The sequence below is a fragment of the Halichoeres trimaculatus genome, unplaced genomic scaffold (assembly GCF_033239565.1).
Source record: "Halichoeres trimaculatus isolate MK-OKI-2021-1 unplaced genomic scaffold, fHalTri1.1 fHalTri1_scaffold_15, whole genome shotgun sequence".
NCBI lineage: Eukaryota > Metazoa > Chordata > Actinopteri > Labriformes > Labridae > Halichoeres > Halichoeres trimaculatus.
In genome coordinates this window covers 4,668,638-4,684,117 of record NW_027437193.1, presented here as the reverse complement: position 1 = coordinate 4,684,117, position 15,480 = coordinate 4,668,638, and the positions used below count along the sequence as shown (strand labels likewise).

Below are 15,480 nucleotides of genomic sequence, written 5' to 3'. Positions count from 1 at the left end.
CATTCTGAGCGACTGGTGTCAGATTCTGTCATTTTCAAAGTTAAAGTTTGTGTGTTTTTGTGCTGCAGATCCCACAAAATGTCTTAGTGCAAATACAGTGGGGAAAAAAAGTATTGAACCTGTCAACTTTTTTCTCATTACATTTATTTCCAAAGCTGCAATTCAAACAAAATTTCTACCAGACATTGGTATTAACTCAAATAATCCACACATGAAAAGAAATCACAACGTTCAGGTCCATAAATAATGATTATGTGGAATTAAGTACGATAACACAAGAAAAAAAACTATTTATCATCATGGATGGAAAGGCTGTATACTTTGGTAAGGAAATGCACCATACCACCTGAAATCTGTCAGTAATTATTACTTGAACTTCCAATTAGTGCAAACCAACATCAGCTGGGCTAGAGCAAATTGATGGTCCTATGAAAAAGGTGTTTTTTCACCAAGCAGTTAAATACCACACACCTCATGATGGGTAAAGGCAAAGAGCTCTCTGAAGACATTCACAACCTGATTGTTGCTCAGCATCAGAATGGAACAGGTTACAGACTTATATCAAAGCACCTGAATATTCCAGTCATCACCGTTGGGGCCATTATTCACAAGTGGAAGAAGCACCACCTTACCATCAACAGGCCACGCACAGGAGCTCCTTGAAGATTTCTGACCAGGGAGTCAGAAAGATAGTCAGAAGAGTACTCAACGAGCCAAGGACCACCCTGAAAGTGCTCCAGAAAGACTTGGAGGCAGCAGGTACAGTTGTTACAGAGAAAACAATAGGCAATGCACTCCACCGCCATGGCCTCTATGGACGCTCAGCCCGCAAGACTCCATTCCTCAAGAAAAGGCATGTTGAAGCTGGTTTAAAGTTTGCTTAACAGCATCTTGACAAGCCTGTAGAATACTGGGAGAATGTTGTCTGGTCAGATGAGACCAAAACTGAACTTTTGGGCTGTCATACTACAGACCATGTTTGGAGGAGAAATATCACTGCACAGTCAACCAAAAAACACTACACCAACAGTGAAGTTTGGAGGTGGAAGCATCATGGCATGGGGTTGTTTCTCATCTCATGGTGTTGGCAAACTTCATATATTTGACGGAGCAATGAATGGAGCAATGTATGGGGAAAGTAGTCACCACCTGACTTCAATCCAATTGAACATTTGTGGAAAGAAGTAAAGAAAAGGGTTCACCAGAGGGCACCAAAGAATATTCCAGATTTAAAGACAATCTGTGCAGAGGAATGGGCCAAAATCACACCTGAGCAGTGTGGGCCATTAGTTCAAACATACAAGAAGCTTCTGGAAGCTGTCATTGCAAACAAAGGCTTCTCCACTAAGTATTAGATGAGTCTCATTTAGCGTGTTCAATATTTTTTTTCATGTGTTATCGTACTTAATTCACCATAATCATTATTTATGGACCTGAACATTGTGGCTTCTTTTCATGTGTGGATTATTTGAGTTAATACCAATGTCTGGTAGAAATTTTGTCTGAATTGCATCTTTGGAAATAAATGTGATGACTTACTTATTTTCCCCACTGTATATTTTTGCAGGGAACAAAAGGAGAACGCACCAAAGTAGCAGCCGCTTTAACAGTGATTGTGTTTAAATCTGTGGCACCGACATGCAAAGTGTGATGTAGATTCGCTTCTGAAGTCTTGTTCCAAAATCTCAGAGAAACCAGACAGCAGCGATTTTATTTTGCACACTTTGAAGTGTGGACCTCTCTCCTTCTTAAAAAATGGATGGTACTCCTCAGATACTTCAAACAAATGGACTCAGCCTGCACTGCAGTGCTTTACATCGCAGCTTCTTAAAAAGTTTGGATATTTAAGTGACAAGTCCTAAGACAGCCACGCCGACAAACTCTGCAGACCCTTTTCAAGAAGTCACACGTGTAGCCGCCGTGTTTGAACAGCTCCAGTAAATCCACGCGTCTCTGCCGCCTTCATTATCATCATAATACAAGTGTCTGAAAAAGCAAAGTTACAGAAGAATGTAGACACCTCACTTTTCTGCTTTGTACTATCATCAATCACCGCAAAGCTGTTTTTTTTTCCTCCTCTAACACTGGTTGAAGCCAGAGAGAGAGAGAAAAAACTGCATGCATATTTAATTTCATTCTCCACTGGCTCACACAAAGGAAACTGCCACCCTTCAGGACACCTTTCGGAAAAGTCTCTATTAAGTCTGAGTCAGCTGGGAGGAGGAAAAAAAGAAACATTTCATGAGTGAAAAACTATCGAAATTATTGCCAGACTTCAAATGAAGTGCTGTTTATCTTCCCGAGCAGCCGATGTGTTGTTTTTACTCCTTAGTCACAGCTTGGATGGCAATCAGGATCGGTCAAGCAGGACGCTATCAGCGGCAGTCACTCCACAATGACAAAGTACAGCTCCACACTCAGAGCGCGGGCATTATTCTCCACACACGGCTCACCCCTATCAGAAAACAAGGCAGGTTTTATGGCTGCTGGAAAAGGTGGTAAACATAACAAAGCATGCTGCTCCCTGGAATTTAATGTGCTCGGTCAAAAGACGGAGTATAGATATCAAAGGCTGGGGCCTCGTGGATGAAAAAAGCTGTCCTCGTAGTGGAGAAAACAGAAACACTGGCCATACACAACAAGTGATTTATGGTGTTTTCTCTTTCTCTCTGAACTGAGAGCATCCAACGCGCTCCTGGAAGCAACAGGGAGGAAGAAACAACAACAAAAGAGCAGTTCATGTGTGCTCTGAGAAACAAGTTCACGCAGATGAAACAGAAACACCCTGATCCCAATTATGAGTTTTTTTTAACGTGTAAATTAAAAGACTTCTGCACGGCTCGACTCTCTCTGTGATCCAATTGAGGCTGCACAGTCACAAGGCGCTGAAGGAGCCCGGTGGTGCTCTGGTTACCTCAGTGATCTAATTATCACATGAGCTGTTATCACATACTCTCCATAACAAATGTCTCCAGCCTGCGTACTACCTCCACCCGTGTGTGGCTAATCCGTCACCTAGCCGGGGAGAGAAACACACACAGCCAATTGATTTCTTCCTGGTTTACATATTTACACACACACTCACGCAATTAGGAGCACATTTATCGATGGCTTCTCAGCACCGCTGGGAGTCCTGCAGCGCAGCCCAGTCCGATAAATCTCTCCGTCCTGAGGTTGCCAGTGGGCAAGACTGATGCACCTCATAGCAAAATGGACCGGGGGACTCTTTGAGCTGCAGGGTATGAGAGTCCTCAGGCTCTAAAAATTGACCCCTGGTGATGAGGGTGTTTGATAAACAACAGTTTGCAGCTTGTGTTGGACTCTGAATGAGCTAATTCTGCACTTTAATAAGACATGAGGAGGAAGAGTTGAAGGAAAACAGCTTATTTTGTCGTTTTGATGTTTTGAAAATGTCGGTTTATGAATCAGTCAGGAGGAAAAAGAAAATGGGTTGCACTTAAAACTTAAGCTGAAGTTCTCAGGGTTGCAAAGTTAGAAGCATTGGGTGTTAAATCAAGTTTTTGAGCAAAGGTAAAACAGAAAAGCTAAGCGTCCAGCATCAAAGTGACATTCGTCCCACTCCAGCCTCCAAAGTGCATCTGAATTCTGATCCATCAGCAGCTTGGCTCCATCATATTAAATGTGTACCATGCTGCCCCCTACAGGCACTTTGAAAACTGCATCCTCCTCCATGCACTGACAAGCCTCACCTCACACATCGAGCTTGAGCGGGGCACGAAATCAAAGTGGCGCATGTTTTCAGGAACTTTCTGAATGTGACTCTAATTGCATTGACAGTTTGCATCAGCATGCACATTATCTACAGATATTGATTGAGCATGAATATAGGCTAATGCCCCTTTGTGCACATAGATAATGCCACAGTGGAGACAGCAGAAATGACCCCTTCAGGCCCTAAATTACCCTCTGAATGTTAAGTCCCCTGCAGGCAATCTACAGCCATTATTACACCCCCGCTCAAAGTCTGCACTATTATTATTACAGTCATTCTAATAAGTCAATTCACTATCTGCTGCTAATCCCTTAACTTTTTCTCCCCTCTTCATAAAGCTTTGAATAGACTCACAGCAAATGAAGTAGCCTATGTATGAATATGATTACGCCGAGCAGGAGTGGATGCAGTGTGCATCAGCAATTAGGCGAGAAGAGTGAGACAACACAATGGTCTGGTTTAAAGTGAGGCTGGAACAAGAGAAATGATGAGGCAGACACTTTGAAAACACAACATCTGCAGCGAGAAGATGAGAGAGAGTTGTTCAAAATCTTTAAGGCGACAAGAAGTTAAACATTTGAAGGTGAATCAACCAGTTAGCTGAGTCAAGGGAGGCAGAAAATGAGGGGAAGCTTGTGCATATTGTGCACAAAAAGTTGCTTTTTCAAATTTAAGGTGAAAAAAAAGATGGGGAAGGAAATTTCAATCAGCCCACTGATAAATAAAATAACTTACATGGAGACTCTTTAAGAGGAAATTCATGTTAAAGTGAGCTTAATCTGAGTCTGTGTGCAGATCTGAAATTTTATAAGAGTTAAGACTAAATTTAAAAGATTGAGTCATATTTGGCTCAACACTTCACCCTATGTGCGGACACAGTGCCACCTCGACGCGTACATCCCATAAGGTTAATCACATCACACAGCATTTATAGGGACAAACTTAGAGCCAAACACTGACTCCTTAAAGTTGTTTTCATGTAAACAGTGGCATTAGGAGATACAAGGCTGCCCCGGTGCCCTGAACGCACCTGCCCGTTACGCACAGCGGAACTGGAGCTGAGGTGAGTTCAATTACCAGTCTTCCTCATGCTTCGCTGTAAGACTTAAAACACTCAAATACTCCCATGTGTGATTAAATTCTCATCACAATTATGATTTGAAGCCTTTAAGGTAACTGTCAGTCAAAGAAATGGGCAAACAGAGTTGGAGTCCCTGTCCCTACACTTCGTCTCCCGGCTGCGGCGGAGACACCAAGTCAGCGTTCATGCTCAGAGCAAACACGTACAGGTAGAATCCTCCTTACCTTTAAAAACTTCCCCTCTCGCAGACAGCAGCAGCGTTAATGCAGCAAAGAAGCAATTAATAACTTTATCCATGTCGACAGCGGCGTCGTAGCGTTAACCCCCAGCCGCGGGGTTAACTGGGAACTCTTCAGTCTTTACAGCAACTTGAATCCTCACTACACTTTCCCCAGTGTTACATCTAAAGTCTCTTTCCCGCCTGCCCTCCGTCCCTTCACGTGCTGCCGGGCTGGGAGAGGACTCTGTCGCCCGAACACGGCTGCTCCTGGCCGGCTGGCTCCACACTTCTTGCAGGAGGAATGTGTGAGTGAGTCCTGATTCCTGAATTACGCGTGGATTGAGTGGTCCGGCAGCTCCAGGAGAGCGGCGGCTGCGCGCGCGCTGGCTGGCCGGTAGAGGGCGCGCGCGAGTCCCGGCTCGTGAGTGGTGAGGAGAGAGGCGGAGGTGTATCCTCGGCCAGCCCCTGAAAGTGGCTCTGTTTGGGGTTTTTTATGGAGGAACTGTTGATACAAGGAGCCTAAAAAGGAACTCTGAGCTCTGCCATCGTTAATTTTAAGTAATTAAAACAAAAAGTAGTCGATAACACTCGTTGTTTTCAAAAAAGAAAGAGAGAAAAGGAGAAATTCATTTTAATTTTTTTTATTTTTTTTATTTTATTTTTTATTTTTTAATTGAATTTTATTTTTATTTTATTTTATTTTATTTTATTTTATTTTATTTCATTTTATCCATTTATTTATTTTTGCTAAAATGCTGCTTGTTAGTCCCTTTTTTTTTAATCCCACATACTAGATGTGTCAGTCAGAATGAAATACAAAGGAAAGCACAGTCAAGTTAACTCCTTCCCTGGTTAAATTAGCATTTTTGTGAGCTGATTTGGATAAAAAACAACTGTTATATTAAATGACTTCAGCAACTTGTTATTCTGAAATACAGCAAGGTGTTGAGAGGTCAGTGTTTTCAACTCAAGGTGGCTACAGGTGGGGATTTATTGCACTAAATGATTTGTTTTTGTTTATTATTTTGGCTTCTATTTTGTCCATTTTCTTTGTAATTCTAAATATATTTACTTGATTAACACTTACAGCAGGACTTTCAGTGAGGATTAAAGCTTGTTTCAAGTTGTCCCTGTTTACTCTTGCTTAGTTCCTTCACCCTTTTCCTCCCCCTTTCATCCTCTAACTACCTTCAATTTAAAAAATTTAAATTAATTTGATATGAGAGAAAGTTGTTCAGTAAAATTGTTTAAGTTAGGGTCTGCAGGATTTTCCTAAAAAAAAAAAAAAATTTCAGTTTTTACAGGAATAATCTTGATCAGTCGTCTTCTCTGGGCCTCTGCCTCCAATCTTCCACTGCCTGTTTGTTGATATTTTGGTTCAATCAGGACGTTTGCGGGCAGAGAGTAAGCGGGTTACATCTGCCAATCACAGTGCACAGGTATGTGTGAAATCATAGATATATAGAAGAACGCTTGTGTTGGTATACATCCATGTGTGAAATACCCTTGATTAGCTTGTGCTAACATGCTAAGTCAAGTGCACAGCTCTCGAGTCACTTCCACGCTGCTACAGGTGGATGCTAGGCTAGTAAATGTGTTTCAAGTAGTCGCAGTAGGAGGCTGTGGGTGTGCACTGCCACTGGACTGAGCTAAAGAGGAGCAGCCCAGTTTGAATGTTCTGTTTACGGACAAGTAACGTCCTGCAGACCCTACCTTTAAAGTTACAGTACTGAGTACAGATTTCCAAATTTGAAACTTCAAAAGAAAAGAAGCAAAAACAGGAACAGCTAACCATAGCATAAAACAGCATCTAAAAGACAAGCCCAGACAACTTCATTTCAGCTGTTCATCTGCAATACAACTAATGTTTTACTTTATACTTTGGAATGTATACGGAAGCCCTAAAGGGTCATGATTAAATACATTTTTCACCTACTCTGTTGTTTTCTTCAGATCTTGACTTACCTTTCTTGTTAGCTGAAGATAATTGAATAAAGAATAATGGGGGGAAAATGATAATGTTTGCTTTTACTATTCATCTCCAACCAAAAAAGTAGTTTAGCCCTCTTCTCTTTCTTTTTTTTTTTTTTTTTTTTTTTTTGGTGTTTTTGTTTTGTTTATGTTTTTTGTTTATGTTTGTTTGTTTTTTTGTTTTTTTTTGTGTTTTATGTTTGTTTTGTTTTGTTCTTGTTTGTTTTTTGTTTGTTTTTGTGTTTTCTTTGTGCTTTTTGTTTGTTTTTGTTCTGGCTAAATATCACTAAGACAATAAGCTTTGTATTCTTAAAAAAAAAAAAGAGAGAAGCTATTTTTGTGGCATTTAACTTTTACACGCATATGTGAAAGAACAGATAGATGCAAAAAGGCAGATGGTTAAAGATAAAATTTAATTCTTGCAAGAATGGATCACAAACATGTGTCTGAAGAAGCACACGGGAGTGTTTGTTGAACAACAAGTTAAACAATCTTTTATGTTCTCCACATACAGTGGAAGAACATCTTCAGTGTCCTTGAACATGAGTTGCACCTAAAGATTTCTCATTTCTTTCTTTGGTCTGTGCACCTGTGCAGTACTCCCACATCCTGTTTTTCATTCTTAGCAACATACCTAAGTTGCTGTTTTTTTCCATCCATATGGAAGCCTCGAAAGGTCATGATTCAATACATACTCCTCGTTTCAGGAGAAAAGTCCTGTTGTTTTCCTGAGATTTTAACTGATTTTCCCGATCAGACAAATGATTTTTTAATTTCGATTGCCAGGAAATTATCTTGGGAAAACAAGCTTTATTTCTCAAAATACCAGGTCCAATTTCTCAGATTGGATCTTGATATATGTTTTTTAAGTTTGATTTATCAAAAGTATTCTTCATGTCAAAAACCTCAAACACTGTTAGTTATCTCAGGGTAAAGAGGAAAGTCAATAAATTTGACCTGTAAATTTGTAAAATCTTTATGTGATCACCATTTTTCCAACTGTAACAATAAATAAATTGAATGAACCAAGTTTAAATAAGTAAATAGATCTATTATCTTCTTTCTGTCTGTGCTAACTGGATTATTTCACCTTGTTTGTCCTCTATGATCAACGTCACCCATTGATCCTTTAAACTGGGAGCCCAGGCTGACCTTCAGTGTGACCCTGTCTGTTAACCCAGAGAAACTGTCCTCCATCCTCCCACCAAGTTTTGATTCAGCTACTATGAGTCAATAAGGAAGCCTTGTTTTAATTTATGCAAATATTTGCACAAAATTAGTCTTATCTGAGACAGCGAGTGCAAACAAACGGCAGGATATTCTCAGAGCGATGTCAAACAGAGGGATGGAGAAGCAACTAATGACAAAGTCAGCCAATGTCACTGGCTTATTGTTTTTGCATGCATAAACACACATGGAGGTTTCTCTTGTACCAGCAGTTTTCCTGGCTAATTAAAAAGCAGCCAGATTGACACCAGTCTGCATTTAGTCTCAAAATGACCTCCTGTTGTCAAGGATATACGGCCCCGGTTGTTGTTTTCCCACATAAAGACACCAAACAATGGCTGAAGCATTTCATAGAAGCACCACATGTCTTTTTGTGGTCTGTAGGTATTGTCTTGGCCGCGGCCGTTGTGTTGCCAGGAATGCATGAATACCAGTCTGAGCGGAGCTGTCATGGGAATTGATGAGAATGTAAACTCGTCTGATTGGATGGAGGAATGAATGGATGGCATCATTGTTTTCAGCCATGAATGCAGAGAGGGGGAGTGAGTGTGTGTAAGTGAGTGATTGAGGCCTGTGTGTCACTGCTCCTCCATAAACTCGGTTGTAAGTCATGTTCTACAAATATACGATGCAGCGCTCGTATGGCTTGACGTAATGTCGTCCTCTAAGAGAGCTGTCGATACATCAGAGCGCACTTTATCAACAACACCAGTCATAAAGTAATTTGAATAGATCTGCTTTGCTTAAAAACATAGCTTTTGTTTTCCCATCATTCATGATGCTCTTTAAGTTCACCTGGGAAAATCACTTTTAATGATATTAAAGACGGGGTATTCTACTTTTCCATATTGTAAACATCAAGATCTTCACCAGGTGAAATTATGACATCATCACATCCTGATTGGTTCATGATCATGACATGTTGCTGGGGCAGGCCTCACACCTGTGAAGCAGGAAGCCTTAAAGAGACAGTAGCTAAAACAAATTCTTTCAGGCATAGGCTGAAATGAGAAAAAATAGAGATTTTCTTTCTTTATATTTTTCTTTAGCTGCAAATTATGTTAGGCTACTATAGCGGTACAAGAGGGACCTATATGGTTTGTTTTGGAAATCAATGAAGATAAGATCTTATTTTCAAAAATACTTTTTTTTGTTCAAGTCAACTTTTTACAGGATACAGCGTGACAAGCCAAAATTTATAAACAGTTTTGTAGCACTGTTGTTTGAAATGTGACTAAAAGTAAACTTAAACCTTCAGTTTGTACCATAGTTTAATAGCCATCTTTATTTGTCATTATTTCTGGTGCTACTCATAGCCTTGTGCTCTGAGATGTGTCTGTAATTTGTACATTAGTAAATCCTGGTTATTTCCTGCCAGTCATCCACCAAGCAGAGCTATTACTCACTCTCCGTTTAGGAGAGTTAGCTAACTGTGTTAGCCTTTAGCTTGTGCTCTAGCTCTCCTGTTTATCTTTCTTTGGCTCTTCTGTCCTTTTTCTGTCTGACAGTTAGGCTCCAGTGTCCTAACCTGACACGCTAGGCGGAACCTTAAAAAAAATCAGCAGCTGGTGATTGGATGACCGTTCTGATTGACACACTCACCACAGACCAATCCACATCAAGCCACGGTATGACGTAGCTTATGTGCGCTGCTACTGAGAAACAATAGACAAACAACTACAGGAACACGAGAAACAGCTGTGATAATGGCGTTTTGTCTTGTAACTGAAGCTTTTTATCAATTTTCTCAACAATAAAATGATTCATATATCTTCCAATGTGAAGTTTAGACCCTTTTGGTGACTTTTAGATGATGTGTGATCTTTCTGGCTCCAAAAATCATCAGTGGCCTCCTCCGAAATGACACCTGCCACGGCATCTGTCACTGAATGTTTGTTGTTTGTCTGAGTGAGTGGAGGGGGCGTGGCTTAGCCATAGGTCAGTTATGATCAGCTAACTATTTCAACTCTTTAAAAAAAAAATTCTGCCACTTGTCTATATTAAACACATATTTTTGTAAAGATTTTGCAACTTTATGATTGTCTTAATTTCCTGATTTATTCACCTGCTGGGCTGCTGGACTTCATCTGTGTTGGTGACATGTACCAGGTCCACCAAAAACCGTCTGTTGTCGCTCCCCTGTTTGTGTTTGTCACACAGTAACCTTTAAAAAGCCGACTTTCATCACACTCTCAAAGGAGGACACAGGCATCACACTGATTGGACGGGAGGAAGTGGCTCCCAAATAGATGCCGGACCAGGATCAAAAGATCCCACATTTAGGCCTCAAAGGTTATGACAGCAGCCTGGCGCTTCAGTGACTCACTGTTCTTGATTTCTGAACAACATCCTGCGCTTTAAAGGAGGTGTTGTTGACATTTCAAGGTGGAGAGGCGCCACCACCTATCAGCGTTGAGCAAATCCAGCATTTTCAACCCAGCAGGAAGACTCTGAATCAGTTAAACATGAGCACGATGAGCTAAATAACACCATGCAGTAATTGACATAAGTGGCGGTGTAATACTGTTTGTCAATAAATGCCAATCAGCTCTCCCTATGTGAGGAGTCTCAGTGTGACGGAATAAATCAAAGAAGTTGAACCGCACTCCAGAGACAGACTAAATAAGCTCTCCTTGTGTGGCCGCCAGACAACAGTGATTTTGTCATTTAATTCCATTGTGATTATCCCGCGCCTTGATTGTCAAAAGCTCGATATGGGATTGATTAGCTGTCCTTCATTATGTGGAGAAGACTCCGGCTGCTAGTGATGCTAAACTGCTTTCTGTGCTTTGCTTCAGGAATGCAAAACACCCTTGGAACAAAGGTGCGCTCACACACTTATTATATTTCACAGTGCCTTATTATAAAGCAGAGTTATTGGAGCAAACAGCAATTAAATAGAATCAGCAAATCCTACAAAGCCTGCTAACCGCAGTCATGTGTGATCCCCGGCGTACAGCTGACCACCACTGAGTGAGAGCCGCTCCCAGAAATGAGGCTGATTGTCACACTGTGGAAGGTAATTTTAATTAATTGTTTTGACTTTACACAAGAGGCTGTTTGCATTTCCTAAGGGGATCCCAGGCAAAACTTTGGGATTAAAAGTTTTGTGGAAAGTCTTACATAATTTCAAAGTCATATTTTTTTTTTTTACAAGAATAGAAACATCACAACGAAACGGAGAATTCAGGTCATCAGACTGGCAGTGATGCTACATCCCTATATGTGCTTTATTTGACAGCACATCCCATGATCACTATCTGGGACAAAGACTTATTCAGAAGGATCATCTATCATGAATGTGTGTGAAAGTGTGTGTGTGTGTGTGAGGAGAGGGTGAGCCCAGCATTCACTTTGATTTATGTAGTAACACGTAAACACCAACAGAGGTCACTTTTCAGCCTCTTCCTCTTCACCGACACTTCTCCCAGAGAGTGAAGGGAAACGTGTGACCTTCTTCTATGTGGGGACATCTGAAGCTCATTAATATTCATGAGCTAATTTGCGGGAGCAACCTTTTGGTGTACGAGCAGAAATCAGGTGTATGGATGTATTTAGTCATTCTGACATAAAGCTGCAAAGTTTTAGTTTACTTATTTGAGGATTTTACTAACTATTGTCATGTGCAGTAAAGAAATGAGGACTCATCAGTTGTTGAGGAATGATACAGAGAAGTTAGAGGGTATATATGTTTTTATGACTTACTATGACTTACTTATTTACAATTAGTCGATGAATTGGGAAGAAAAAAGGATGAGAATGCACAATAGTATAATTCACAAAACAAAACATGCGTTGTTATTTTAGTTAATGACTAATGTTTACTAAGAGAAATATACAAAGAAATAACATATTTGAACATAAGTAAACTGACTAGATGCTACATTTATAAAGTATAACAAATGACAATCAACAGTTTGGGCAAAATAATAGAAAATACATTGTTATGTCATCAGGTTAAGAACTTGGTGGGCCAAAAAAAGCAGTGAAATACTCCAAACTCTGAAAACTGGCGGTAATGCACCTTCGGCTAGTTGCCAACCACTACATAATCCAACAAAAAGAAAGAAGACAAACTAATATAATAATGACACAGCACAGTGCATCCATTATGGAAAACCTCGTCAACGCTTTTACTATACTATATATTACATTTTTATTGACTCGTTGTTGCAGCCCTTAAAAATATACTCACATTTTTGGTTGTGCAGAAAATTAACTGACACACCTTAAAACAATCAGATGTTACGGCTTTAACTTCCTTATTGCAAAGAAACTGTCTACTTTGTCACCAGAGGTCCGCTAGAGAACTTTCCTTGGCTTATGGCAATTGGCCTTTAACTGTGTGACCAGGGTTCAGTTCCTGGTGCCGCACATTATCCCACACCCTACACATCCAGTTTCCTACTTAATCAATTATCCCTCTTAATAGTGGTTTAAAGTATGTCCCGATACAGATTTTTTGATCCAATCTGATCTGACTTTTTCATGATGTTTTGCCGATACCAATCCCATACCAATACCTTTCGCTGATAAATCCTGTACACCATTTGGTGATTCCATTGTAAATGACGAACCATATTTGTTGTATCCAAGTGAGCCCTGCTGGTGCCTCCTCGAGGAACACTTACTTTACAAAAGTTACCACCGAACCTTAATTGTTTTCTGAAAACATTGCCGCTTTAAGTATTTTGGTATTCAGTTGTAAAATAACACCAAATGAAGCTCCTCTTTGCCATCATGCATTGAGCAGTGCACAGCTGAGCGCCGTGACTAAACGGAAAGCAGGGGAGGGGGGGGGCAACAACTTGCAATACATCAAGCATATTCAATATATTGCCCAGCTCTATGTAATGGTGCTGGAAACATGTGAAAACTGGATCAGTTACAATCACAAAACAAAATCTGATGCTACTGGACCTCCAAAAATAGCCATATTGGGCGTGAATACCAATCAGTGTATCAGATCGGTACATCCCTAGTACAAAGAACCCCAAACCTAAAGCAAATAAATAATGACACTTATTGTGCTTTATAATAAAAAAAAATCCTTATCCCTCTGTAAACTTTCATCATTTCTTCCTTTTTGTTCACCCCAAAAAACCTTGCAGTACAGGGGTGTTAATTCTGAGCACTTTTAAGACTTGCTGCAGCCTTGGCATGAAATTATTTAGATGTTATGATTTAAAGAGGGGGTACTGTGTTTTTGTGTAGTCTTAATTTTGTCCCTCGTGCCCCTGTAGTATCTTTACAAATAGTATCTTACAGATTATCCTCAATCTGGTGTTTTAGACAACTCTTATTTCAGTCTCTGTCTCAAACCCTTCATTTTTGTTGCTTTCTCTTTAAGGCTCCCCACTCTATGAACCCCCTTCACTCTGATTGGCCAGCCCTTTGGAAGCATGTCAGGGGCGGAGCAATAAGCAGACCTTGGTGCTTTAGGCCAGCCTGTTATAAACTAGTCAGGAGATCCTTAGAAGATCTTGTGGAAATCTCTTCAAGATCTCATCATGATCTTGTGCTATTTTTTTAAAAAAACTGACAGACAGATCCAGTGATTTCTACATGTGAATATCTAGAGGTTTAAAATTCTGCACATGCTCAGTATGAACATCCACCACTGTGACTTTATATCAATGTTTAAAGTATGGGAAAGCAGAATACCCCTTCTTTAAGGATACAGCAGGAAAAAATATGATCAGATTCTAGACTGAATCGCACCTATGCCAACTTAACTAAATTGATTTTACCCTCTTTTTCCCTGTTTTTACACACACATATCTCTGGTGACATGTGCCCTGTAAGTTTGTTTCCATCTCCTCAAATAGCTTGTTCCATAATAACACATGACAGCCACGCAGCAGCCCCGCTCTGATCTGACACAGCCCAACAACATTCAATCAGAGTCTAAGTCCCTGTTGTCTTCTGATTTATTTATTTATTTGCAGATTTTAAGCTCCCCCTGAACTGTTTTTTCCAATGACTTTACACACCTGATCCCCCATGACCTGAACGGCACAGGGACAGGGCCTGAGGTCGGTGAGATCAACAAGATCAGCAGCTCAGTAATCAGTCCCCAAATGTAGAGCTGTGAATTTCTGCGTCTTGTCCGGCTGTGGATTTACACGGCTGACATGACATGGCATGCATTTGTTGTTTATTTTAAACCCAACCTTTACAATACATAAAAAAAACTTATTATTAGTGACATTGCATAATGGTCATCCGTCTGGGATCTAATCCAGGAGTGTGCTGTAAGAGTGAGGACTCGCAGCATGACTGCCACATGCCAGGGGTCAGATCTGTGCCAACATCCTGTAATGACACTACACGCAAACACACAGGAGCAGCTTCTCACGTGGGTTTGAGGTAGTTATAGAGGGCACTGAGTCCTCCTTGCAGCACCTCCTGGATCGGCTTGAGGAGGGGGTTGTGGATTATATGAAGTCCTTTATCCAGCGGGTGGCACGCCAACCTCCCAAGCTTGCTCAGAAGATACATTTCCATCGGCACATTCTGCAAATCATTGAAGTCAACATTGAGGAGTTCCAAAGACTCCAGGAAGCAGAGTGTTTTTGGTAACGTGTGGATGCTGTTCCCTTCCACAATGAGGATCTTCAAGTTTACCAAGTCCTGAATCTGGTCCGCAATAGTCTCCAGGCGATTGCACGCCAAGTGAAGGAAGACGAGGCCTTTCATGCTGTACACGCATGTCGGGATGTGCACGATGCGATTGTGGCTGAGGTTGAGTTTGGTGAGCCGGCACATGGACCCCAAGCTTCCAGGAAGTCCCGTGATCTGGTTGTTCGCCAGGCTGAGGACCTCCAGACAAGTGCAGGAGCCGAGCTCCTCTGGGACTTCGCTCAAGCGGTTCCGACATGCAAAAAGAACCCGCAGCTTCTTCAGGAGGCCGATTTCAGGCGGCAGGCTCGACAGGTTGTTGCCCCACAGGTTGAGGATCACAAGGTTGTCCAGAGCCCCGAGGGCAGGGGGCAAAGAGCACAGAGAGTTCATGGACAAGTTTAGCTTCTGCAGCTCTCTGAGCTCCCAGAGCTCACTGGGGGTCCCGTGTAACCCTCGCATGGCAAGACTGAGGGTGCTGTAGCCAAAGTGCACCGTGGCATGTCTGCGGATCCGCTCGGCAGCTGAGGACAGACTCGGCAAGTCCTCTTTGCCGGGGCTCTTCCTTTTTTGGTTCAACTCATTTAAGTCCTTGTTTGGGAAACCGCGAGACTGTTTCCCTCCCAT

The 15,480-nt window shown here is 41.2% G+C and overlaps 2 protein-coding genes across 7 annotated transcripts in view; both read right to left on the bottom strand.

The window, feature by feature from the left end:
* Positions 1-5,408, bottom strand: part of LOC141803899 (receptor-type tyrosine-protein phosphatase mu) — a 251,406-nt gene extending 245,998 nt beyond the window's left edge. For 5 of the 6 annotated variants that reach the window (XM_074687965.1, XM_074687967.1, XM_074687969.1 and 2 more), the window contains exon 1: positions 5,039-5,407. In XM_074687965.1, the coding sequence (XP_074544066.1) occupies positions 5,039-5,111 (73 nt within the window). In that variant the 5' untranslated portion in view covers positions 5,112-5,407. Of the gene's footprint in view, positions 1-5,038 lie in introns of all 6 variants that reach the window. The other variant, XM_074687966.1, reaches the window with a different exon arrangement.
* Positions 5,409-14,586: 9,178 nt separating this feature from the next.
* On the bottom strand, positions 14,587-15,480 carry LOC141804781 (uncharacterized). The gene has a single exon (XM_074689396.1). The coding sequence runs from the start codon at positions 15,478-15,480 to the stop codon at positions 14,587-14,589; it is 894 nt and encodes a 297-aa protein (XP_074545497.1).